This window comes from Tyto alba, unplaced genomic scaffold, assembly GCF_018691265.1.
Source record: "Tyto alba isolate M040663 unplaced genomic scaffold, T.alba_DEE_v4.0 Super-Scaffold_9, whole genome shotgun sequence".
In the NCBI taxonomy this organism is placed as follows: Eukaryota; Metazoa; Chordata; class Aves; order Strigiformes; family Tytonidae; genus Tyto; species Tyto alba.
The window spans coordinates 14850041-14877221 of NW_024881330.1; the positions used below are offsets into that span (position 1 = coordinate 14850041).

General features: G+C 40.4%; 1 protein-coding gene across 2 annotated transcripts in view; it reads right to left on the minus strand.

The window, feature by feature from the left end:
- The window catches only part of DEPTOR (DEP domain containing MTOR interacting protein), a 76514-nt gene that overhangs the window by 42364 nt on the left and 6969 nt on the right, over nt 1-27181 (minus strand). For both annotated transcript variants that reach the window (XM_042786203.1, XM_042786204.1), the window contains exons 3-4: nt 5294-5472; nt 3142-3265 (exon numbers count right to left, since the gene is read on the minus strand). In XM_042786203.1, the coding sequence (XP_042642137.1) occupies nt 3142-3265; nt 5294-5472 (303 nt within the window). The remainder of the gene's footprint in view (nt 1-3141; nt 3266-5293; nt 5473-27181) is intronic.

Consider the following 27181-nt stretch of genomic DNA (forward strand, 5'->3'; position numbering starts at 1 on the left):
TAGCACCAGAAACAACAGTCCTGTATGCCTGAGGAAAACCTACTGAGAATTGCAAACGTCATAAAAAGAGAATGACTGCACAACTTGATTTTTTATTTTTGAAAAAGCTATGAAAGGTCGGTGCTGGATTTATTTAAGAATTGCAGGGAGCGTTTTGTTGAACAGGGAACATGTTTATCTCATTTTATCTATCTGGTCAGTCTTGTAGAGTATGAAAACTAATACCATCCTTGGACCTACTAAACTATTCAACAATTTTCAGCCAAGATTGTAGGAAATCCACTAAGTTTATTCTATAGTTATAAACTTGAACCTCAAAGCATGTTCACAGAAAGGACTACCAAAGTTTGCAATGATGTGTAGGGACTCTGAACTGATTTATGATTTTCAGTGCAAATGGAGGGAGAATAAAATCAGAGACTGATTTTAAATCTTCTCATCGCTCAGGTACAGCCACTGAAGATGTCCACAGTAGGTGAAGGAGGTAATGCCACAAGAGAGGAGAATCCAGGCTACAGGGAGCTTTGTGGTCACAGAGAAGGGAGATGGGGAAAGGGAGCTCCTCAGTGGGGGAACAGTCCTAATGCTGCCATGTCCCAGGGGAGAGCACAGGGCATTTACCCAAAACAGCTGTCTTAAAAGCAGGGAACCTGCCTAACGCATCCATTCCTCTGCCCATGCAACATCCTGCTGATCCTCCTAAAGCATTTTGCTCATTTTACCCACTGAGAGTACAAATCTGCATGGACTGATGTTGGATAACATGCCCACAATTTTGGCAAGCACAAACCACAGAGGCTTCTGAATGTAACGTAACTCCAGCCCTAATGCAGTGGGTGGAGAAGAGCAGGAAACAGTATTGTAAGTCTATCTTAAACTAGCAAAGCCTAGTGAAGATCAGCAACATCTACAAAATTAGATACAGATTTTTAAAATATGTTGGATTCAGACAGATTTCCTTTGGCATAGTTGCATTTCTCTGCAAATTAGGTCTACAGGCATTTTGATAAACAAGTTGAATATACTGGTGACTTCACGTCTGTGCATGAATACTCTTCTCCAGTTGTTGCCGTTTAATAACTATTTTAATTGCATTGAATTAATATTTTCTTTCTCAACACTATCAGCAAACTGATACAACAGATATATTACACATACACACATCTCATTGCAGAACTCTTTCTGTAGTAGTCTGAATTTCAGTATCAGATTTTGAGTTTAAAATGCATCCAATGAAACAGAGGAATTGTTGCTAATAAGCATGAACAGACAAGGGACCCAACGAAACCCAAGTGCTCTGCACTCTGGATTTGCTACAATAACCGAAGTAAAGCCTAGATAGCCCAGGTATGCATTCTTACCTCCTATGAATATAAAATATTTCCAATGATTCATGGAGAATTTTGACTAGCTTTGACTGTCACCGACTGGTTTTGAAATGCCATGTATTTTTAATCCATACTACATTTAGCACTCAGGGCTGGTTTTAAAGATTTCTGAACCCTTTAGATACGTTGCCTAGGAGCAACAACCTCATGAGGATGCAGTTATATTTAGATATAGGTGCTGCTTTTGGCATTAACTCCTTTTCCAAGATGTGAACAATCTATACTGTTACGAACATATTTCTGCTAGTATAGCTTTAGACAAACTGGACATTAGACTTTGGTTTGGAGATAGTTCTCCATACAGAGAAATGGGGATGGAAGCAGACACTGGTAGAACAGAGTTCTTCCCACCATGGCTCCTTTCATGTGGAGGACTGTTAACAGCCTCACCAACAAAAAATAATTTTTCTCACAGAAGAACAGAAATAGAAATATAGAAAACAAATAGAAAAAAAGGTTTGCTACTATAGACACACTGATCGGCTTATGATAGCATGGGTTGGGCTTGCAGGCACCGAGTGTTACAGAGTCTAAAGGAGCAAATGCTGCCCTTAGTGAGACAGAAGATTTTGGAGGTGGGTGATTCAATTCATCTGTCCCAGTGCATCCAGTGAAGGATTTTTTCCAGCGGTGTATTTTCTTGTGTCTTATATGATTTATTTTTCTTACTTTAAATAGACACAGTCACTGAGTCTCAGGGAATTTTATATGATGGGTGCAACAAAAGGAGTGGCATTTACAATTATTGGTTTACATTTCAGTTTAATTGCTCTTTCACCAAATTGACCTTCAGAGCCTTCTAACCTTGAAAATGATATTTATCATCAGCTTTTAAACTCGGGATTTTCCTGAGTGTTTTATTCTAAGAGGGAAACAAAATTACTCCAGCCAGAAAACACAGCATCTCTCTGAGCTCCTGCATGCTTCTGCTCTAACCAAGCAGAAGAGTGGGTGGGATTCAGTCTAGAGCAATACTTCAAGCTTTTTGGTAAATAACACATCACAACTTTTGCATTAGTTTGTAGCATATGCCAACATGCATTTATTCTCTCTGATGAAAATATCATGTAACAATCTCTACATCCTGAATAAAAATGTCATTAATTATAGATTGGGAAGTATGGTTAAGATGCCTGGTTATTTGATGGAAGTAATCCAGTGGGATATTCAGCATCTCGGCATAATCACCTTCTTCAAATCTTACTTAAATGCTCTTGGCTGTTTGTTTTTTTTTTAAAAACCCTACTTTTGATACAACCTTTCTGATGTAGAAGCTTTGCAGACTGGAACACTGAAGACTAATTTCACCTATTATTTAAAATCATAGCTTCTGGTGAAGCTGTAGATATGGAGCCTCCGCAGATATGTAGCCACTTGTTCAGTGCATTTTGGTGTATTAATACTTTAGGTCTTGTGATTACAGTTTTACATGACAAATCATCCTTCAGTAATTACTTTTACAGGATAGAGTGGAAGGGCTTAAATTTACATTGGGTTCTCATGTAGGATGTATTTACAACCCAAAACAGAAAATGCTATTTCATTTTAAACAAAATGCTACAAGGGAACAGGGTAGAAAAACAAAAGAGAAATGGGAAAGAGGGAAAAGGGTTATCAACTAAAGTCACAGGATTACCCAGACCCATTCCTGCATGATTTGAAAGCCTCTGACTATTCAAAAATAGATTAACAAGTATCATTTGCCTCCCTTGGTACTATTATGAACACGTTATGGATACTGAATGCAACGTACTTTTCATACAGTCTTTGTCCTCTCATGAACACCTTCACCTCATTGTCCAGTGGAAATGTCCCGTCATCTTTTCGGAAGCGGTAGAACAGTTTGACATCCTTGAATTCCTTATGTTCATCACAGACTGAAACATAAAATAAATAAAAAATCTTCATATAGATGTTAAAGAGTTGAGGATCCATTTAGCAGCTATCACTGCTGAACTTCAAAGCAAGCACATATGAAGCCTAACACCCTGTATTTCTAAACATACAGCTTTATTCAGTTCTAATAACTTATGAAAGGCTGGATAAAACTTTCAGATAGGTAACCAGATTTCTAGGTGAAGGAGACAGGTGTTCATCAGTTTTATGAGTATCACTGTGAACATAAAAAGCAAAACAGCATCCATCTGCTATATACCTAGAAAATCTTTTGATGAAAACAGTCTGTTAGCTTGTTTATTTTAAAGGCCACCAGTGTAGAACAGCCAATAATCTAAGGATTGGCAAACTTCTTAAAGTTACTTGTACCAGTTGAGCAATACTGTAGGAAACCTGAGACTTGCTGCAGAAACAGTTAAAATCAAAGCATTCTGCCCTCTTAAAATTGTCTCAATTGCTCTGCCATGCCAGCTAGCAAATGGTAGGTACAACAGAAGCACACTGAGAAATGCTAAATACGGCTTATAAAGCAGCAGCTGACGATGGGCTCTTGTAAATGCAGAACAGAGCTCCAGCAAGGGAATAAATTAATGGGAAAGACATCCCAACCACGCTGCTCGTCGCAGAGTTGTCAGCCCACATACATGGGCTCACCTTCTGCACCCACAGGAGCAGGATCTGGTGCCCCTTTCACTTGACACAGGAGTTGAAAGGACGCTCTGAGCATCCTGCAGAACCTGATTGAACCTCTCTGAATTTACCCTAGCTACTTTGCAAACTATTTTACTATATTTGAGTGCAATACTTGAACATTTGCAAGAAACACGTGCTCTGTGTGTAATATATACACACACATATATAAAATTTGTATGGAAGTTACAGTGTGCAATTGGAACCTAAGGTAGAAAACATTTGAAGGTTGTTAAAGCTTTAAACAAGCATTCAGCAATAAAACATCTATTGCTCAATTAAATTAAGTCACTCAGGCATCCACGCAACTCTTCACTGACATTTTCTCAATAGAGGATTAAGTAGTCAGATTTGAATACCCTATAATTACTTTATTCTTTAACTATCTACCGTGTGTCCCAGTTTCCATAACAACCCAGAATTTTAATTTAATAGCCAAGCAGAAGCTGTAGAAGTGGCACTCATTCAATATGTGCATTTCTGACTTTAATTAAGGTGTTGTTAATGTATTGCAGATAGCAGCAGTACTGCTGCACATACAGTGACCCCTGCATAAAGTCAACATTCGTCTGTTCCAAGTCACTCAGTTTTTTCTTAAAAATAAACAAATGGTACATTTTGCCTTTTTGAAATGGGTAATACTATGTTTGAAATAAAGGGCTTGGATCTTCTTTGTTTGTGTGCTTCCTAGACTTTTTGTGCACTAAAAGGCAACTAAATGCTACCACTGAATTGGAAGTCTCCTTTTCATTAGTGTAAATTGTTATTCAAGAAGCTGAAAGGAACAGATCTCAAATAGACAACAAGTTTAGGAGAACATTAATCAGGGCACAGTCAGACCACTAACTTTCTTGCAGCTGTACCAGCACTAATGTTTGTGCAGCTGGTGTGAGGGACAGGGCCGGAGAACTAATCCACATGAGAAAAATGACCTTTTTTTTCTGGCTGATTTTTCAGATGGGTTTTTCAGCTGGAAAACTGTGCTCTGGGGAGCAGGGAGGTGACGGCAGTGGGGAGAGAGGGGACAGGATCCAGCTGGGGCTGCTCTGGAGGCAGGGAAGCAGCAGCACAATCTCCAATTACTTCCCCACCCTGTACTGACATGGAGAATGTCTCTCTACACCTCCAGCCTCTCCATGTCCCTCGGGACACAGGGGACCATGCGGAGCAGCACAGTTCAAGGGAGATGCTCCCTTTCTGGCCGGGAAAGGGTCCTACCTGTCCTATACTTGGTTGAAGAGCAGAAGCGAGGTTTCTCTGTTTCACAGCAGTCAATAAAATTTAGCTTAGAACTTCTTAGCAGCTGATATTGTACTTACCATGGTGGATAATGCTGTGATCCAATAATTTCTGCACCAGTTTAATTGCTGTCTCTCGGTCTGAGGCCTCTTTATGATCAATCAGCCAGTCAATCAGCTCTTTGGCAACGAAGCAGTTGGGGTATGTCTTCAGGTGGTGACGCCGATCTTTAATGACCTTTTCTTCATGCAGTCGGAGCCTAGGGTCAAATCACCACATAAGTATCAATGTGTCAAGAAAGAGCCTTTGTAACTAGCAAGAGTAGGACAAGAGTGGAGCAGATGCACCCAAGCTCTGCTCACAGAATGAGCTTTGCAGGTGTTGGGTGGAAGAGGAAGAGACTCGGTCACACGTCCAGCGCTGGCGTCTGACCGCCAGGCAATCCACAGCAACCATTTGTTGAAACTTTAAACCCCACACTCGGAAAAAATGGTTTTCTGCCCAGTAGAAAAGATTAAAAAATGAAGAACATCACAGCATACTAAGCCCATTAAAGTACTTCCTGTAGATCAATTAAATTGTCAATAATTTGGAAATCATTTTCCCACATTACCACTAATACGTTACATGTTACTCTTTTGTTTTGTGGTATCACTGATGTTGATTTTTATTTTTTTAAATATCATTCATTTTTTTTATCTGTAGTTTCTTCCTTGGTTGGGCAACTGCATTTTGCCTCCAGCTGCACAACAAGCATAGAATTTATGATTTAAGATTCAGGCACAAAGCTATTCCAACACAGTATTATCTAGCATAAAAAGTTGCCTCCTACTTCAAATAAAGGAGAGCTGATTGATCACTTGGGGAACTGTTCGTAAATGCTGTCTAACTGCAAAATCTCCCCCATCGTCTTGAAAGCATCTCAGTTGGCTGGTTTTGAGATGCTTGAGTCAGAATGCAACACCCTGATTAGAGTATTACCTTGTTAGTAAAGGTTCTGAGGTGCTGCAACTTTATTTTTGGTCAATTTTTCCAAACAAATAAAGTGAGTAACATTATCACTAAATTAATGGATAGAGGTTTTTTATAGTTTTTTAAAGTGTTCTGCTTCCTTGTTTCCAATTTAATTAATAATTTTAGTAATTCTGTTTTTGTAGTGCCATGCCTATACAACAGTTCTGAAGAAAGTGGAGAAGATACGATGCTTGGGCTCCTATTAGAAACAGAAAAATTACCATTCATTTCCAAGTGGCCACCATCCTACCTTGTAAACACTCTCACTGACTTCAAAGAAGTTCTAAGTAATGCTATAATAATTGTGGGGGGTACAACTATCCCTATTTTCTAGAGAGGGAGATAGCGCAGAAGCACAGAGAAGGAGTCCAACCAATTTGCCTCTCAATGTGATTCCAGTATGAAACAATTATTTCTCTTTATAATCAAAGAAAGGGAAATTAGCGAAAAAAAAAATATTATTAGGGCATTAGACAAGGCTTACATAGGCTACTACCTAAAAACAGTAGCAACGCAATGTTTTTGTAGCTTTGAACTACACCGGAAGGTCCAACCTGTGATATGAATTCAAAACCAGCTTTGCAAACATCATTAAAAAATGAAGACTTTTATACTAAAATTACTGATAAATCAGATTAGTATTCTGGAAAGAAGTGCTGGTAAATATCCCATGCCTTGTGAAATTCTCTGAGCTAAAATACCTTTGCATAAAGCATGTTTTCCAGATGTGCTTTAACAGCTGTTTCCATACTTAGAAAAGCCTACACAGTTTTAATTATAGAACATGTAATTATCAGTATGCCTGACAGAGCTGTACATTTAAAATATATTCCAAGTTCTGTTAATGTTCATCCAGTCTTATGTCACACAATAATCTGCGAGAACAAAACTAGGGAAAGAGCATATAATACATACACAGACAACTTGACCCAGTTTTCAGTCATCAGTGTTAGTCTAAATGGATGAAGTTCATCTGATACAAGAGGGAAACCTTTCTATGAAATTCTTTGGCCAAACACCACATAGGATAGTGCCAGGACTGGTCTGACACTCTGCAAACAAGCCAGTAGCCAAGAGTCCCAGAAATTAGTATTTGTCTTAAATTCTAACAGAAGGCTTTCCTGCAGTTGGTGGACTTTTAAGTATTTCAAGTTCTTTGTCATGTCAAAAGACACAGGTTCCCACTACAACCTTTTTCCTCACTCAGAGCATTTATAGTGTCTCTCTATACACCTTTTTGCCTATATTCATAAAACTAACAGAAATTTCATTATCTTAATTAGCTCCACCCACTTGCTAAAGTAGATCCAAATTTGCTAAGAGGTTACAAAATCATCAAGTCAAACAGAGCATGACCACATAAGCCTCAAGAAACCTGAAAAAACAAATATATCCACAATTTCCAAATGGAAGTAGAAACTTTTTCTGCAGTCTATAGCAATTGTATCCACGCTGAATTATGTCCACGCTAATTTATTTGGAATAAAGAACAGAAAGGGAATTCAGATCTTCTCAGTAGTGGTGTATGCTGTTCTCTCTCTCTGGGCTCCCTCACCTCTACGAACCTGCTAAAAATCAAACTGCATGGAGGAGAATTAGCTCAATAAACCGAAATTGTATCTCCTGTAAACTACAAATACAAAAGCCTCAGGTAAAGTTCTTAAACATATATTGTAGTGTGCAAATCAAAAGTTTAGGCAGGAATTCTAAAAATATGTTCAGAAATAGTTATCAGGAGCCAGATCAAATGGGATAAGAAGGAAAAAAATGTAGCGGTGAATACAATCATACACTGAAACCAACACTCATGTGAAGTGGTAAATTCTTTATCCCTTGGCTTCAGGAAATGGGCTTCTCACCAAAAGACCTTGATGTTTTCCCTTTAAGTAATGTTAATCACTTTTCACCAGCTAGTCTGCACGCTCACTGAAAAAGACCTAACTTGACACCAGTCACATTTCTCTTGCTAGAAGTTTTTCTCAAGAGCTGCTTAGGAGAATTAGCTCACTGACAGACCCTGACCAGTTTGAGGGGAGAAGAGAGAGGGCGAACAAGGGGTGAGGGGGGACACCTTGATTCAACGAGCCTTTCACAAGTTGTTCCTCTTTCTACAACTTAATAGCTTAACACCAGAAACCAGTCTTGTGTACACCAGTACATTATCCATATGTAATTCCGTATATTATTCAAGATTACCTGCCAGATTTTGCACTTGGGGCCACAGTCTCCCCTCCCTGCAGAAAACAATGTGAGAACGAAAGCATGTGAGCAATTGCCTGTGATCTGTAACAGGCATATGCAGCCCTTTAATATTTACAAATTGATATCCATGGCTCTTATTCATGCTTACAACAAATACAGTCTGTATTTGCAAGCATGCATGCCAGAACAGTTTTCTTGGGGGCTTGTCTAAACAGGAGTTGCTCCTAATTAACAACATGTAAGGAATCTTGCTCCAAACAGAAGTGCCTTCCTCCTGCATAGCATGGAATGGGCTAACCCAGAACACACTGCTCCTGCTCTGCAGTAAACATGTGCAGATTTAATCAGGAACAATGTTATCTGTTGAGAGGCCATTAGGCATTTTCTTGCCAACTGTCAGAAAAGTCACGATAATGGAAAAATCAAAATCATCGCCTAGAAATGAAGAATCAGGCACTAAATTGGGAAGAAATTGCTCCTGCAGCTACTTGAAACTTGCAGTTTGCTTTCCACTGGGAAAAACATACATTTTGAAGTTTCTTACATATTTCTCTGAACAAATGGGTAAGGTTTTTGCAAAGGCAGTGCCTGCACAAGAGTCTAGTTTTCCTTATAAATACCAGAAAAGGCCAGCCCGCTGGCTGAAGACAGTGATGATGTCACTAACTCAACCACGGTCCAAATATCTCACCCAGCTATTTCCCTCTATTGAGTCTAGTAGTTTGTGCTTGGCTAAAATAGAACTTGCAGAGCACCATCCAGTCCTGATTTCTATGCATGAAAAGACAAAAAGCCTCCTGCGTTCCTTGGTAATTTCCTGAATAATCCAGCTACCATTTCCTAGGACATCCTATACAGTCCCTATGTTTATTCTGGCAAGGCTCAGTAAAAATGTGCAGGGAACAGGTTGGTTCCTGACACTCGACAGACAACACGGTATGAAGACTTTCATGTTGTGCTCAAGTCATTCACCTCTTTTAACCTTCCTGAAGCAATCATACACACACACATATACATATGCATATATCATAGAATCATAGCATAATTTGGGTTGGAAGGGACCTTTAAAGGTCATCTAGTCCAACCCTCCCCTGAAATGAGCAGGGACGTCTTCAATTAGATCAGGTTGCTCAAAACCCTGGCAACCTGGCCTTGAATGTTTCTATGAATAGGGCATCTACCACCTCTCTGGGTGACCTGTTCCAGTGTTTCACCACCCTCATTGTAAAAAACTTCTTCCTTATGTCCAATCTAAACCTACCCTCTTTTAGTTTAAAACCATTATCCTCTGTCCTATCACAACAGGCCCTACTAAAAAGTCTGTCCCCATCTTTCTTCTCATAAGCCTACTTAAGTACTGACAGGTCACTATAAAGTCTCCCCAGAGCCTTCTCTTCTCCAGGCTGAACAACCCCAACTCTCTCAGCCTTACTTCAGAAGGAGAGGTGATCCTTCCCTCTGACCATTTTTGTGGCGCTCCTCTGGACCTGCTCCAACAGGTCCATGGCTTTCCTGTGCAGAGAGCCCCAGAGATGGACGAAGTACTCCAGGTAGGATGTCACCAGAGTGGAGTAGAGGGGGAGAATCACCTCCCTCAACCTGCTGACCATGCTTCTTTTGATGCAGCCCAAGATATAGTTGGCTTTCTGGGCTGCAGGTGCACAGTGCTAGCTCACGTCCAGGTTTTCACCTACCCTCAAGTCCTTTTTTTTACAGGGCTGCTCTCAATCCCTTCATCCAGCAGCCTGTATTGATACCGGAGGGTGCCCCAACCCAGGTGCAGGACCTTGCACATGGCCTTGCTGAACCCCATAAAGTTCACATGGGCACACTTCTTGAGCTTGTCCAGGTCCTTCTGGATGGCACCCCGTCCCTCAGGCATGTCAAACGTACCACTCAGCTTGGTGTCATTTGCAGACTTGCTGAGAGTGCACTTAATCTCAATGTCTATGTCATTGATGAAGATATTAAGCAGTACTGGTCACAACACAGACCCCTGAGGGACACCACTCAACACTGACCTCCATCTGGACATTGAGCTGCTGACTTAACCACTACCCTGTGGATGTGATCACCCAACCAATTCCTCATCCACTGAACAGTCCATTCATCAAATCCATATCTCTGATTTAGAGAGAAGTATGTTGTGGGGGATTGTGTCAAAGGCCTTACAGAAGTCCAGATAGATGATATCCATAGCTCTTCCCTTGTCCACTGGTGTAGTCAGTCCATCATAGAAGGTCACTAAGTTGGTCAGGCAAGACTTGCCCTCAGTGAAGCTAAGCCATAGGTATAGATAGATAGATAGATAGATAGATAGATAGATAGATAGATAGATAGATAGATAGATAGATAGATAGATAGATGGATAGATAGATAGATAGACAGATTGATAGATAGAAGATAGATAGATAGATAGATAGATAGATAGATAGATAGATAGATAGATAGATATGTGTTCATATATATTTGTACATATATGATATATACAAATAAATCACATATATACAAATTATATATTATATATATGATATATAATATTTGTATCGTGATATATATTATACATCACATATATGAGATACATGTATCATCTATATCACAGAATACCTCATCAGAGAATTATTTTTTTTAATGGAAAAACAAAACGCCAGTGGAGAGACCACTTAAAATGGAGATTCTTAGCAGAATTTACTAATTACTGAACAATATACACTGATGTTGTAATTAGCCATGGCACAAAGCATGTCCTGCCTGAGAGTGCTCCACCACCACTGATGAGTTCCAGCACACTCACAGGTTACTGCTGCATTACACCTCACTTTAGCATATATCCTTGGTTTCAGTGACTATCCCAGCTTGAGCACTGCCAGTCATCACACACTGAACAACTACGGTTTTAACACCTTAAGGTAAACCGTGAACAAAACCATATTAGATCCCTTGAAACTGAACGGTGAAATTCAGAGGGTAAAAGCATTGCAGGTGGTTTCTGCTATCTTTAAATTAATTCACAAGTTTCATATATGTGGAACGTCTGTCAGAGAAGAACTTACTTCCAAGTAAAGCAAGTCATGATGTTCTCTGTGACAAAAAGATATGGACAGAAAAAAAATATCTTGCCAAAGATGAGGACAATTCATGGTGCCTAAAGGGCATGGGTTTTCCACATCTCTTCTCAATGGATATCATAGGTGCTCCACTGGCAGGTACAATTGCCCCTTTCTGTTGGAAACAGAACAGGTTTGTATCCTCCCAGAGTCACAAAGTTTGGCTGGTTTCTGAACGTAAGTGTATGACCTGTCTACGTCATGGTAGCCAGGCATCTTACTAAAAGATGGCATTTTCCAGAGTGTCTCACAGGTCAGCTCCAGACCCAATTAATTATAAAATAAGTGTGCATATGGTGGTGTTTGTATGTATATACACACCCAGGAAAATACAGAACTACATAAAATGTCCTTTACACTAAAGTTCTGCCTTTGCACTGTCAGCAAAAAAAATTAAAATAGGTCGGTGACGATATAAACTTCGTACACAGAGGCGATCATGAAGGTACTCTGCAAATGCGATGAATGCGATGTGTATTGCTGGGACAAGCATTTCCAGCTGGGCTTGCCAAGTCTCAGCTGAAGTGTCAGCGGTTTGCTGCTGCCTGTTCCTCTTTCTATTTATGCTTCAGCTCTGCAATCACTTAGTTCTGTTACTTGATATTCACAGAAGCTAAAATACCCTTTAAAACATGGGGTCGTACTGGAAATAGGATGAAGATATTTCTCTGTTGGTAGCTGTGGCAGAGAAGGAATTCTACCATCTGAAATAGGGTTAGAGAAGGTGCCTTCAATGCAGCTCCTGATACAAATTCTCTTCACTGTGTTTGCTCACTTTTTTGCCCACTGCCATGTGGTCAATGTGAGAAGATGCCAGGATGCAGAGCCAGATAGAAAGATTTCAGGTAAATTATCTCTTGGTGCACTGCAGAGGAAAGCCTAAAGCTTCCAAAGAAGTGACAGTTCACCAGTGCCACTGTGGCTTTAAATAAAACACTGGAGCTGACTCTTTTATGAAGTCCTTTTTTATAAATTCAGAAAGTAATAAGGTCACTGAGCCTGCAACTAAGCATGCACAGGGATATCCCCAATACTCATAACACCTTACTAACACTGGCAGGGGTCAAAGCAAGCTCTGGAGAACAGACAGAGGCATGGTTCAGGGTCTAGGATGAAATAAAAATGATGTCTCTTGGAGATACTCTTTCAGCCCACAATTTCAGATCAGAAATTCAGACCCACAGCCTCCCTCGTGAGTACCCTACACTGCAGAGGAAATTAGATCTGTGTGTTTGTATCAATCTGTCGTAAAACTAGAGTCCACTTGCAAAAACAAAGTTTGGATTTTTAAACCTCAAAGTTGTATAATCTGAGTCTGTATGTGGTCTTGATTTAAAACAACACAGCATAACATTGTTGATCTGGTAAAACTGTGGATGTAAATAGGATCTTTAGGCAACTGTTATATCCAGTTTTGGAATGTTTATGTTGACATTTTTCTAGGGTTTGACACTGTAAGGGAAAGGAACGTGTTCAGCGGACTGCTGACTACTCTCAATTTTTCTCTTTGAGCTGTGATATACCCACATGTGAGGGCAGTCTAACAATATCACCAAATCAACCAATATTTGTTCAACTCTCTTTTTCAAGAAGCAGGAAAACTCAGTATGTTGCAAGGTTACAGATCTAATGACACTTTTATCCTCATGTCCACAGGAAGCTGTGAAGTGGCTAATCTCCCTGCCGGCCAAGCCATTTCACCTTCATTTCACTTTTAATCAAAATGTGTACAAACACGAACAATACTTCCAACTGCCTGAGCACTTGAACCTTGAGAGCTTTTGTCTCACTGGAAAGTATAAAACTGGGTTTTACAAAGACAAAAGCACAAAGTTATTATTTCAGCTAGTCATAAGGAAAGTGGAAGTCTGCCTGTCTCGCTCTGCCTGCTTGTGTTCTGGGCTGAAGCTGTCAGAACTCAGAAACTCACAGTTCCCATCCTCTATAAGGAAGTCAAATGTAATTGTGCTTCTCACTCATGTATGGATGATCTGGGATGCACACATTGGATGAATATATGCAGGTCAAGGTCTATGTGATATTATTATGCGGGTCTCCAAAAGAACCAATGTACTTTTCACTGAAGAACAAACCATCTTTGCTTATGTCCATCATTACTTTTTAGTCACATTATTCTTCCATGTCCCCACTGCAAGGATATTCTTAGGCTTACTAAATCAGTAAATATTGTGGGGACTAATTTTCTTGGCGATGTCTTCCAAAATCTAAACTGAAGACTTCTATCATAAACCACTGAAATTTCAAAGTGCAGACCAGAAACCATAGGACAACTGTTGTTATAGACATCCTTTGACTGGATTAACACAGTAGCCAAAAGCCCACCAACTCTCATGGACTTACGCTGAAAAATCACTCTCAATAAAGGAAGTATTTTACGGAAAGAAAACTGAGGAAGGAGCAGTGTAGGTTTCATGGGAGGTCAGTGAAAATCAATGAAATTTATGTCAGGGAATGAAGACCTGTTATCTTAGTAACATGGCTGGGAGAGGTGAACGTTCCTCTGATATGTTAAATGGGACGAATACATGTCAAACAGCCCAAGCCCTACTGATATATCTATTCCTGCTAGCACTGCCATTCAGGGACCTGGAGGGACAGACTGGGAATTGGAGAATAGGATGCTGGACTGCAGGTCTGCATCACTGGAGTCAAGAAGAGGGGCTGCAGCAAGGACACAAGAGGCTGTGGGTGCCAGGAAGCCCTCCTGTGTGACTCTCTTGGATGCACGTTGCATCCCAAGGGGATAGGGGAGCAAAAAAAAGCTACAGGCTGAGGTCCCTTATGCGCCAAGTCTTACATCTCTTTTACACTTACCCACAGGGAGGAGCTGAGTATGGCCTTGCTATGCTCTCGAACTGCATGCAGTAGGTTTCAGATCTCTTGAGAAACGAGGTGGTCCTTTCACCCACCCTTCTCACAGAACATCTGGGGAAGAGCAGATCCGTAACACCCAGCAAGGACTGTAGTACTGAACAGGTTTGCACTGCAAACAGTAAAAGGTGTCATTATCTGCCAGGGGTAACTCAAGAAATCCACAGGAGAACTGAAATCAGCCAAGTGCTTTATCTCAAGTGCAGTGTGATATTTCTCTCACCCTGTCAATGAGTGACAAATAGTTCTGCTGAGACATTTTATGGCTTCGGGTAACCCCTGATCTCAAAGTCCTTCCAGGCATGGCTGCTCTCAGCCTAAGCACCGCGGACCTGCAGGAGACCTTCTCCCTGATATTTTATGCTCCTCAGAGGGGCAACAATTGTTTGCACTCCTTTCAGGAGCCATTAGCAACCCCACTGAAAGCAAGAAAAAAAAATTCTGCCTTCATCATTAATAATACGTCACACTGCAGTAATATCTCAGTTGCTTTTAGCAATTGTTTTCCATCTCTACACAAAACTCTTAACCAATTATTGTGCTGTGTAATCATGAGCCTCATTAAATATAAATAGCCAGTACCTGACAGGTAATAAAATGAGTAATAAAATACTTGGTGCTATGTACTATTGTTAACAAACCCAATTTTATATTGAGGCTATGATTCAAAACTTTTTACTCACTTCCAACAAATATGTAGGTTCATCTTAAAGTGAGTATAGATTCAATACTCTTTCAATATACGGTGTGTTGTATTAAAACCACCACACCTTGTTTGTCTGTTCTTCTTCTAAATTAATAGTTTCCTTCTTTTCATGTTTAGTATAACTGCATTGCTGGTCTTTACTTTTATTTCGAAGAAGCTGTGAAAGCAGTAAGTGAAAAAATACTGACTAGAAAAGGCATTCTGTATTGAATTTCTTTAAATAAAATAATAATCTTACCATATTATGGCACTGATTCATGCTTTTTTTTACCTCCTATGGCTGGCAATACCGCAATATGCAGGATGTTACACTAGCAGAAGACATGATTCAAGGGAATCCTTTCCACTGTCTTCCAGAAGTCTATTGAGATCCAGTGGTTGACCACTAAACTATAAAATAAAACTGGGACTGATGCAAATTTTTAAACAATGAGAGCAATGATCCATGTGACTGGATCACCTAGAGGTGATTAAATTGTTAGTGGATGACCTTCACAGTGCAAAAATAGAAATGGCGGAACAAATAAGACTATAAAATGCAAGGCTGTGCACTAACAACAATACACTCTGCTGAAAACAGAGCTTGGAGGCTGAAAGCAAGAGAGAGTAAGAAAAGGCCAACTACAGGCTATCAACAGGCTGAGACCGTACAAAAACCAAAGGCAATCTCAGACTGTACTGAGATGTTTTCAGAAATTATGAGAAATCTTGTTGTTCATGCCATTAGATAGGATACTACAGTACATCATCTAAATATTGCATATTGTTCATGCCATCCTCATTCAAGAATGATAAACTCAAAGAGGTGCAATGAAGCAGAGCTACACTGGTATGAGAAATGAGCCAGTCTCACAAGCAAGGAGAAAAAGATACTGGTTTAGGAGTCTAGCCTTATCTAAACAACAAGTGAGAGGAACAGGATTGTTGTCTATAATCTTGCAGGTGAGTTCAAAGCAGAATTCAATAAAAGCTATTTAAGTTATGCTGACTGATCCTAAGGTAAAAATTAGACAAAGGTTTGAAGTAAAATTTTCTAATTGTTTTCTAATTGTTACTCGAGGCAAGAACTTACCTTTTAGAGAACTGTAATAAATATACTAAAGCATCATGTGTTATAGTATTCTGCAGACAACCTTGCAGTCCTGTGTTTTATAATTACATGACTTACACTGATTTCTATGAACAATCTTGAGAATACTACAGGGAGGAAGAGTATCAGAGGCTGGCCCTTAAATGCAGTATACCAGGAGTCGGCCTTTCTAAAGTCCTGTTTCATGTCAGCTGCAAAATAGAAAAGTTCATGTACTGCCTATATTAAGACATCTGCTGTTTATATTAAGGCTTTTAGTAAAAGTGGGTATGCAGATAAAAAGACATTATTCATGTGCTTGCCAAGGCACAGGAACTGTAAATATGATGAGAAATGGCCATATTTGTGAGCATACTTCCTTGCTTTTGCAACAGGGCATTACCTGGCTTTAATTTTTACTGTGCATGCATACAATAGCCCTTATATGGCTGATTGGAAGGATAGGTATTTAACTGGCCTATCATCATCATACAGTCAACACGAAACTAGTGGCATGGCTTCCTCCAACATCTGAAGGAAATCCTACAACCTTTGTGATATACAACTGTGTCAAAAAGTGGCTGGGAAAGTGCTGTGAGGAGACCCCATCAGTGGGCTAGCAGCATGCATAGAGGCCAAGGGTCTGGTCTGCATACTTGCTACGTTAAAGCATAGAAGCCAAGAGCTGCAATGGCAGAGGGTCCCTCTGACAGCTCCACAGCCCAACTCTGCATTTCATCTTTGGGTGAAGCCTCTAAACGTCTGTACTCAGCTGGCTTTCCTGCCTTCACGTGCAACACCCACTCATCCCGCTGAGATGCAAATAACCAGGTTTACAGGAACCTCCAGTCCCTCATCTGAGATCTTGTGAAGCTACCACAAAGAACCCGACTATACAGTCACAGTCACCCTGCTATTTTCAAGGCTGGAATTTGTCTAATTTTATGTACTGGCATATGATTTTTTTTAAAAATTATTTATTTAAATAATATAGAGTATGTAATTATTAAAGTAAATAAATCAAAAAAGGATAGAAGCCTAAATAGACTCATGTTACAGCCTTTTTCAGTTCCCTTAAGTTGTCATGTTTGCTTAAGAAAAACATTGCTTTGAGTGTAAAATATAAGCCGGCATGACCTTCACAGCCAGCTGGAGGCAACAAATCAGTATAATCCCAATTAACATTCTGCTCGTTCATATATGTTTTTCTTAAAGAGAAACCTGTAACATCCAATAAGGTTTCACTGCGAGTGCCAAATGAAGAAGAAGAAATGAATCATCATTTACAGAAAAAAAATGAAAAATGTCTCAGAAAGCTATCGATTGCCCCAAACTACACTGAATGAGTTCCAAATGCATCTGTGTCAAATGGTAACAATGATTTTACTCAACAATTCTGCAACATAACAATACTGTATTCATTTTTTAAACACAGAAAGGATTGCTCTCTGACACAAATGCTTTAATGATAAAGAACCATCCTATCTGCTTTAAATCTCTTTATCTAGGTCATACAAACATGTACCGTGAAGAATTATGGTATATGAATTTAAGGGGATTACTCAACAGCATGAAGTTACTCACTGCTTAAATTCTGGCAGGTTAATGAAGAACTTTATCATTAAGGACAATGGATTAATAAAAATCCTAGTTAAATACTAATTCTATTTAAAGTATTTTACTTTTGCAAAAATCTAGCCTGGAGATGGTTTCTTTGGATGAGCTCAGCATTTCTCTACATCTGATATACGATATGAACAGATACACAGCTGCTGCAAAACCACTCGTTGTGAGTAGTTCCTTCTGTTCAGGATGCTATCAGGCATCTTGTCTTGTTTGATTAGGCCTTGTTAAATGTTCACAAGTAGATGAGCTTTGAAAAGAAAAATTTTACAGAAACGTTCTTCCTCTGCTCTTAAGATTAAATGGAAATTTTCCTTTAAAATAATAAATAAATCAAGAAGGAGCCCAGAGAAGTTCTGCTGTTCTACTGAACAGCTTGCTGCCTTTGTTGGGCCATGTGTTTGCTATTTCTCATTCTAGGCAAAATTTTCTTTCCACAAATGCAGAAAGCTCAGTGAACAGGTATTTATTGTGTTCTGACAATAAATTCAAACTGTGATTTCTTGCTGCTTTAATAACTCAGAACATGTACCCTGATCTTTATGTACCAAGGAGCAGCATCAGCTTTACATATGCTATCAACCTCAGTTGAATGCTGGTAGACTTAGATTACAACAATATGGTTACATTTACAACATGCTCCAAATTCTGGGTCAGGCCTGAACTTGAATCCAAAACACATATTGCACAGACAGCTAGGGATACGCTTTTGATGGGCAACGGGACAAGAGGTGGTGAGAGGTGAGGGCTTGCACCGTGCCTTTACACAGACCCAGATATTCACCTACCACCAGTGTAAATGGCCCAACACTGTGTTTTAATCCTAAACTCAGTTCATTTACTTAAGATGAGCTTTGATATCACCTGTACTAAAGAAAGGCAGGATCTATAAGGAGTTTGGGTATGGCCACTCCTCAGATGCTGTCAATGAGCACGGTTGGGCAGATGGACCATGGGCACTTGTTGTAGTTCCCCAGACATGTGGAGTCATGCTAAAGGTTTAGTCCATTACTCACCCTGACTATCAAAGTACAATACATGGTGCCAATTAGGTCTTAATTAGAATGCAACTACAATGAGCTTTCTGAATGCTGAACTATACAAGATTTCAGTCCATACGTAACTAGGCTGTACATATATGTACTGCTGAAACTGCAAAAGCTTTGTGGCCACTGAAGACATGAAATCATTGATCAAGTGGCCAACACCCTTCTGTGCCTTCTTCCACTGGTCTGTCATTTTCTGAGGTGGAATACTGATATTTTACATTAAAAGATGTGCTGTGTACAATTTTCAGCCAGCAAGCAAAATGCCACAATTTTCAGTCCACTGGAACTTTTCCTCAGCCACTACATGCTCACATAAATTCTTCTCTCTGTTGTTTATTGTGCTTCTCCTAAACAGTATACTCAATCCTTTTTTCTTCCTCCTTTGCCCCAGTAATGTGTCTCCCAAGAGTACCATTGTTAATGGCCTCATATAAACTCAGATGTTCCATATTCATGAGAAAAGAAATCAACAAAATCAACACAGAATAGAAACATATTTCATGTGAAATTATGTAGGATACGCTCTTTCAGCTGGTGTTAATTTACAGATTTAACCAAAAAAAGTCATACGAAGTTCTTAATATATTAGTTTGGACCAGTTCTAGCCCCTCTGTAGCCAAACAAAGTGAATGTAATCAATTATTTTTCAATCACCACTGATTCATTACAGTAGGCCCAAAGTATAGCACTTGGAAAACCCACCACTTCATAGAAACATAAAATGACTGGATTTTCCCTGTTATGAAATATTTTTAAAGGATCTAGGTCTTGCAGCATTGTGATAAGGCACAATGGCATACAGAGAAAGCAACAAATCTCATTCCTTTGTGCATGTTGAAAGAATTATTATTTTCAAAAAGGTGGGACAATGGTTGGGCACATGCCTGACTTAACCACGTATTTGATTGCATCTGTAAAGTCAAGAGAATGTATCTTATTAATTTCCAAATGGCTTACTGGATGAGACATGCCCCTGCAAGGGGAAAAAGTATTAACAATTCTAACACCTTCCCTCAACACGAGACTGAAAATCCACTTTCCACAAACAAAGCTGGAGCTGCGGGACTACGGACAACCAGGAATTTATGTACAGAAATAAACTCCCCAACAGGGCCCTTTGTGCACAGTGTGAGAGGATCTGAGAGTGGTTCATCCATTTGATGTATCACCATGCAGGCAGTGAGAATGGAGGAGCGGGTGATTTGCCCTGAGATTACTGTTCCTCTTGTCATGCCAGCACAACACAGCCAGTGGTATTTCTGACACTAAGGTGATCTACTGGCCTCCCAGCACTTATTACTCCGTACACTCCCCCTGATCTTTTCTCTATTCTCATCCTTCAGCAACTGATACCAATCCAGTACGTCCTAAGTATGCAGTTAGTTTCTGTCCCTGAAGTTCTTAAGAAACAGATCTACAGATAACCTCACAGACACCTTGAAAAGCTCTCTTGGTGGCGGGAAGAGTTGCAATGTTGGCATCTCATGATTCTCACATGATCTGGGGTAAAATCCTGGCCTAACTTAAGACGGTGTGGTCAATGGAATCAGGCTCTCACCTTCACATCTTCATAAATATCTCAGTTGAAACAGAAAATTTTCAAAAGTTTGGGGGCATTTATTTGAAAATGGATACATCTCTCATCCTTAAATTTGCCTGAAAAGCTGGACAATGTGAAAGGAGTGGTACTGTCAACCACTGCATCCGCTGTGCAAACTAACCCAGCTGATTTTGCATGAAGTAAGTTAGGAAGTATTTTCACAAGCCCTCCCACCAGTGCAACTGAGTGGATAATAATCTCTGTGTACCAGCCAGTAGCACATTGCTGATAATATCAGCCACCACAGTTTAAAGAAGCCATCACACAATGCCTTCATGAAATATAGAGTAATTCAGACTGGAAGGGACCTCTGGAGGTCTTCTGGTCCAGCCTATACTGAAAGCATGTCCAGTCAGTGTAAGTTGCTCAGTGTCATGTCCAGGAAACATTTTAGTATCTCCGAGCTTCTTTGGGCCCCTATTTCAATTTTTTACTTACCCACATGGTGAATAATTATTTGCAAATAGCTAATTAGAAATTCCCTTGCAAATTTTACCTACTGCCTCTTGTCCTATTCCTGTGCACTTTGGAGAAGACTCTCTCCCTATTTCCCTACACCTTCTCATTTAAGTAGTTGCAGCCAGCAGTAAGATCCCCCTGAGCCTTCTCTTCTCCAGGCTGAGCAGATCCAGCTCTCAGCATTTCTTTGTACATCATGTGCTCCAGCCCACACCCACCCTGAGATCCAGCTCTCCTTGCGTCCTGTTCCTGTGTGTCACTGCATTTCTTGTACAAAGACACCTTTTTGCTGTCTATTTTAGATAATTGCATATTTTTGCATAAATTAAGGTTGAGATAATAAGCTTTTAATAAACCTTGGTTTATTTCCTTTGTTCTGCATGCTTTTAAGAACCTACTTTCATTGCCCTGTCTAATTAGACAAGCAGCAGTACGACGCCAATGGCTCCTACTATGGATCCATTTTTCTTGTCACAGAGATCTACTTATTAATTTAACCTCATCTATGTCTATAAAAGACTTGAAAGGTCTGAGTTTGTCCAAATGCTATTTGTTTTGAAAATACATTAATTGTCCACGTCGTTAAGCTTCTAGCCCCCAAAAAAATATCAAAATGGTATTTTTACAACCTCTTTTGGGATTTGTACATGATAATGCTACTCTTAGCTTCTTTACATTGCAATCTCCCTCCGTTTGCACTGACCAAGCAGCAAAATATCAGTTTAAGCTAGGAGTTACTTTTTCTACATCTTACTAAAAATAGCTAGAGGAAAATACAAGTTAATTACATCCTGGGCACCAGGAAACAATTAACAGCTTTCTATTATATCACCCTGATTTCTAAGCTATACAATTATATGCTACTGCAGAAAATGATGTGTGATTATCAAGAGAAGGATCGTTACTGCAGAAAATGAAAGGAAATTGTTCTGCTGCTGACAATCAGTGCTATAAATAATGTTTAGCTAATATATTTTCAGAAGTCATTTCCATTATTTGCAATCCTAACTTTGAGTGACACATTGGCCATGTGTTGCCAGATTCTCCTCCCAAAGAGGATGAGCATAAGTGCTGGACTCTGATTCCTCAGACAAGCACTCACAGTTTCAGCTTCCTGTGAATATTCTGCAATACTTATTGGAATTAAATTAAAAATCATTGGGTTTATGAACCATATTGTAATTACGCCTGTGTTCCGTTTGCATCTTAAATCAGAGCTAAGAATGGCTTGTGAAAACACAAAGGAATACACAGGCTTGCTTTAAGCAGCCCCAACACTTTGAAGACACGAGTAACAATGAGAAGAGCAACGGATACAACATACCAACACCTCTTTTTAATTCCTGCCAATAAACTCATTTGGTCCAATATGCAGGAACCTGGTGCAAACACAAGCCAGTGGACTGTACAACAGTTCAGGTGAATACTAATGGAAACATTATGGGGCTATACCCATTCCAGCAATGGCCTTTAGTGTGAGCAGCAATGAAACAAACCCACACAAACCTTCACAAATCCAAGTCAAAGGCCAATCTGCTGTGTTACCAGGGGTGAGAGAATCTCCCCAAACCAGGTAGACAATATGTGACCCATAAAGGACAAATATGGTAGTGTTAGCGCTGATTATCAGCAGAAGAACTTTGGTCTCTGCAGATTCCTCATGCAGTGTACCATCAGGACAGCTATACCTCTCCCTCAGAAAGTTCAAGTTCTGTTCCAAGTTCTCCTTCTCTATTATCTTTTACCTCGGGGCTTCTTCCATGCACTGTCCTTGACAAACATCATCTTGTCTGGCTCTAATCCAGCTGGAATGCTCTCCAAAAGATAGTTTCCACAGCTCTTGATCTCAGTAACATTGCCCATCTCCCTGATTCCTTCCACTGCCTCCTATTCTGTCACTTCAAACAGTATTACTGTGCTTATCTTCATTTTCAAGCTCCCACCTTTGCTATCACCATCTCTCAGGTGGTGTTGGCTTTTGCTCTGAGTGGCCATTTAGTTCCTGTTTTGCCATTTGGTTTTAAATCTTCAGGCAAGCATCTTTGTGCTTGCTGCCTTAATACACAGGAGGCACCCTCAGCCAAAGAGCCATAGAGCTGTCTGGATATAGTCCTCCAAATCCTGTCCATCAATGCTATGACCTCTACCAAAAACTTGACATCTAAACAGAAGTTGGGCAGGGGAAGAACGGATTAAAGTGGTGAGAAGGGGCTCCTGGACTGACACAGCTATACTTTAACACCAGGGTTTGGCACCATGAGAAGCCAGTCTCCCTGTGGGGTCCCTCAGTAAAAGGGGGAGGTCTATGGAGCTCCTCAGCCCCCAACCCCAGGCCAGCTGACCCTATCCCTTGCACCATCATTGGTGCTACTTTGACACGACAGTAACCTGGCTGAGCTCCCCAAACTGCTCGCCATGGGGTCAGACACGCACCAACGCAGGTGCACCAGGCCTAGTAGCAGGAGCTGCCCTTTTCTGCAGCATTACCGACACCGGCTCAGTGCCACCGTAAAACCCACAGCATGACCTGCAGGCCCCTGGTTCTCCACTGATACCAGAAAACTCTCATCTGCCTGCAATTCCCCGTGACACAGCTGTGGGAGCCCATGTAATCACCGACACAATTGCAAGGAAATGGGGAATTATGGCCTTGTTATGTGAAAATCAGTTTCTATATTTGCTCTGAATTAGCAAGCCCAATCAAGCATATTTTTTAATTATTTGTAAGTGCACCTTTGAGATATGAATGTATTTACTGGATTGAGGCACTGTTAAGAAGCAAACTATGAAGACCGTAAAATTACAGGGCTGATAATTAAGGTGGGGTGCTGCATCCTGAAGTAGTGCTGTCACACTGGTAGTCCTGTGATATGCTGGTCATATAAATTACATAGCACAAATTTCAAAACATATGAAATGACAAAATTTGTCTCTATTCATAGCCTGACAAGAGCGCAAAAGTAAAGGTAAAAACTTTGAAAGAGAAATAATCTAGGCAAATTGCAAACATAGTTTCTGTTCCTATCTGGTAACAACATGTGCATTGGGCATTTAAACTCAACATGATTTTTATAGTGTCTCTTCGACTGGAGTCTAAAAATTTTTAATGGGAAGCCAGCAAATGTTTGACCCACGTTGAGTTTAGGAAAATTAAGCACTGAGGGGGTGGTCAGGCAAACTCAGCAGTGGCTGCTGCCGCCACTCCCTCTCTCTGTCCTTGACCCCGAGTTTCTGCCAGCTCCCTCACCCCAGTGCTGGCACTGCTCTGACCTCACACCCAGCCTGTTTAGAAAGTTAAATTTTTCTTATTTGGCTTCAGCTGCTGTAGTTCCCTGAACTTCTGATCGCAGACAAACACCAGTGCACACTGCAAGGGAAGCGATAAAAGAGAGGCAGCAACAGCCTGCAGTTAGATCTGCTGTATCAGAAAACCACAGCCTGAAACCATAGTTCAGTGACATGGGGTAAGCCAGCGCCCACTTCTCCCCGCCCCTCCGTACTTCTTCAGAGAAAGCTTTTATGTGGCCTTGTGGTAAATCGGTTTGTAAAACTGACCCAACTGAAATTTCAGCCATCCAAAAGCCCTGCTGATCACTTCCCCAGTGCAGGTCACTGTGTGGTGATGGTCCAGAGGAGAGGAAGCACGGAGGGGGGAAACTAGGAGGCAGAAGCACCTGTGTCAGTGTGGGTACAAGAAATTGAGGACCACCGCTTTCAGTGGCAGTACTAGCTCAAAGTTTTAGCCATCCAAACTATTAGCCCCCCTCCACTTCTCTAGCTCCAGGCAGACCTGGATCACTGTGTAGCTGTACCATGACAAAGAGCCCAGCTGAGGAACAGACAAATAGATGTAAGAGCAGATGTGCTGATGATTACTGTCTGAGGAGGCTCCTTTGGCTTCACAGGCTTCTCTAGAGCTTGAGTAAGCCTGTGACAGAGTCTATGGGTTATCTTTTCCCTTTTTCCATGCTTCCATGAAATTCAGTGCTTCAGAATTTAAAAAAAAAAAAATAAAGGAGCAAGATTGTACCTTATTTTACTTCCACTCCTGATATACAACATTCTCCTGGCAGTGAGGGTTTAAATATTTTATTCTTCTTTAACTCTGAGAACAGTTTTATTCTTTCTGCTGCACGAAACAGGATATTCACAATACAGTCATTTCTTCTTAAGACTGCAAGAAAAATGTGGATTCAATGGAAAGGTCAACTCTAAACAGTTAGGAAAAAAGTTTAAAAAATTAAGTCGTGACTGTTGATATTTATTAAACTGATTAAAAATCCCTTCTCATCTTTCCTTCTGATAGCTAGTGGAGCAAACTGCCTTTGTAAATGTCTCTCCATTCTATAATAATACCAATAGTCTTAGTCAGACCAGTTTAACTAAGGATCCTTGCGAGTCTGTGTTCAAACAGGTTTAAGTTGTATTTAACCACAGTGGTTTATACATTAAAATTGTTTAAAATATATGGTTTATATGTCCTGCTCTTGCTTAAGGAAAAAAACAAAAACAAAAGCAAAAAAAAAAACCACAGTAACCCATGACTACCATGTGAAGTTCATCCTTCGTTCAATGAATGCCAGTGGTTCTGCCAAGACCTGAAGCTTTGCAGATTCTGTCTTTGTTAACCTTTAGAGCCTTGATGCAGTTTTTCTTCACGGACCAGCTACACAAATCAAACCTGCTTAGCTCTTGCTTCTTACCTAGCCTTTCATTCCCTTTGCCAGTTCTTCATCAGTTTAATCTCTTCCCACAGAAGTTTATTTTGAGGAGATGACTATTCAACCCTGGTCTTGAACACAGGAAAAAAAGTACCTTTCAGTAAGCAAAAGGACACACACAAGCCTGCTCTGCTAAGAAGAAAGAGGCAAAAGAGTTAACACAACCACAATACAAGGGTTATGAAAATAAAAAGCAAAGTGTCAAGAAAGGTAGAAGGCCCAGACCCTCAGGAGGGAATGTCTGTTTCTGAGAACAGACCCTAAGCCAAGAGCTGCCACCCAATCCTGCACTCAGTGCCTGGACGCTTAGTGATGGAGATGAAGAAGTCTACATCAGGAACTTAGCTAGACTGCGGAGAGGCTAACATTTACTGCTGTGATGATATCCTTCACTTTCTTACAGTTTACATCACAGAAAGCACTGAAATTCTGTAACTTTTACAGTTCAAAAAGTAGTGGAGTCTACAGATATAAGAAATACACCAATTAAAATTAAATGCACTGATTCCTCCTTGGTCCTTGTCGACCATTTATCCAATAGTGAAAACTGGTTGACTTCCCTCCTGGCTTCAGTTTGGTCTCTCACTCTACAGCTGTGACTCTACGGGAGAAAGGAGCAGATTCTCTCCTGAATGCGGTACCCAGAGCTCCCCCCTCATCCCAGCACACACAGTGTCACCTCTGCAGCTCCACACTTGGGAGGTATTTTTCTCTGTGCTTTTGGGATGCCACTCTTGGGCTCAGTGTCTGATCTCCCAAACCAGAAATTCCAATCCTGACGGAGTCTTACTTTGGTTCCCCAAAGTTTGGCAGATTCACACAGACCCTCCCTCGCCGGCCAGAGCCCACTACTGCTGTGAGGAACCGCTACCAATTGCAGCCAAGATTTGTGTTGCAAGGGCTTTATTTTTCTTCAGAGCATACAGTGCCTGCCCCTGCCAGGACTTGATAAATAGCTCAAATTCCTAGGCACTATCACTACACAAATAGTAAATAATAATGACAAGTGATAGGAGGACTTCTCTGTCATGGTGCCAGCCTACGGCCACTGACCCAAAGGAGCAGGGATAGTGCAGTCAATGCAAAGCTAGATTCCTTTTGGCACATTTATTCTGCCTTCCCTGCACAAGCATCAACATCAAAACAGTTTCCTTCACCTGTTCATGGACAGGTCCTCTAACATAAAATAAATTAAAAAATATTCTTGCACATGCTACACACATCCAGGATCCTTTGCTTGCCTGAAAATCTCTGCTAACCTGAGACAAAAGTTAATGATTGACTCCATCTGGAATAGAATACCTAAAATATACAGCACAAACCACTTGTACAACATCCGCCTTCTTGTGTACATAGCGAAAGAGTGATCGTTATTTGCACATGCGTTGTTAACTACTTGATCTCTGAGTTGTGCTTGAGGAAAGCTGCTGACGGGAACGACTGAATTATTAAAAGGCACAGCTTAAAGGAAAGGACTGAGCAAACAAAAGCCTTATGTCTTGATTTCTAGAAATATTTCATAGCCA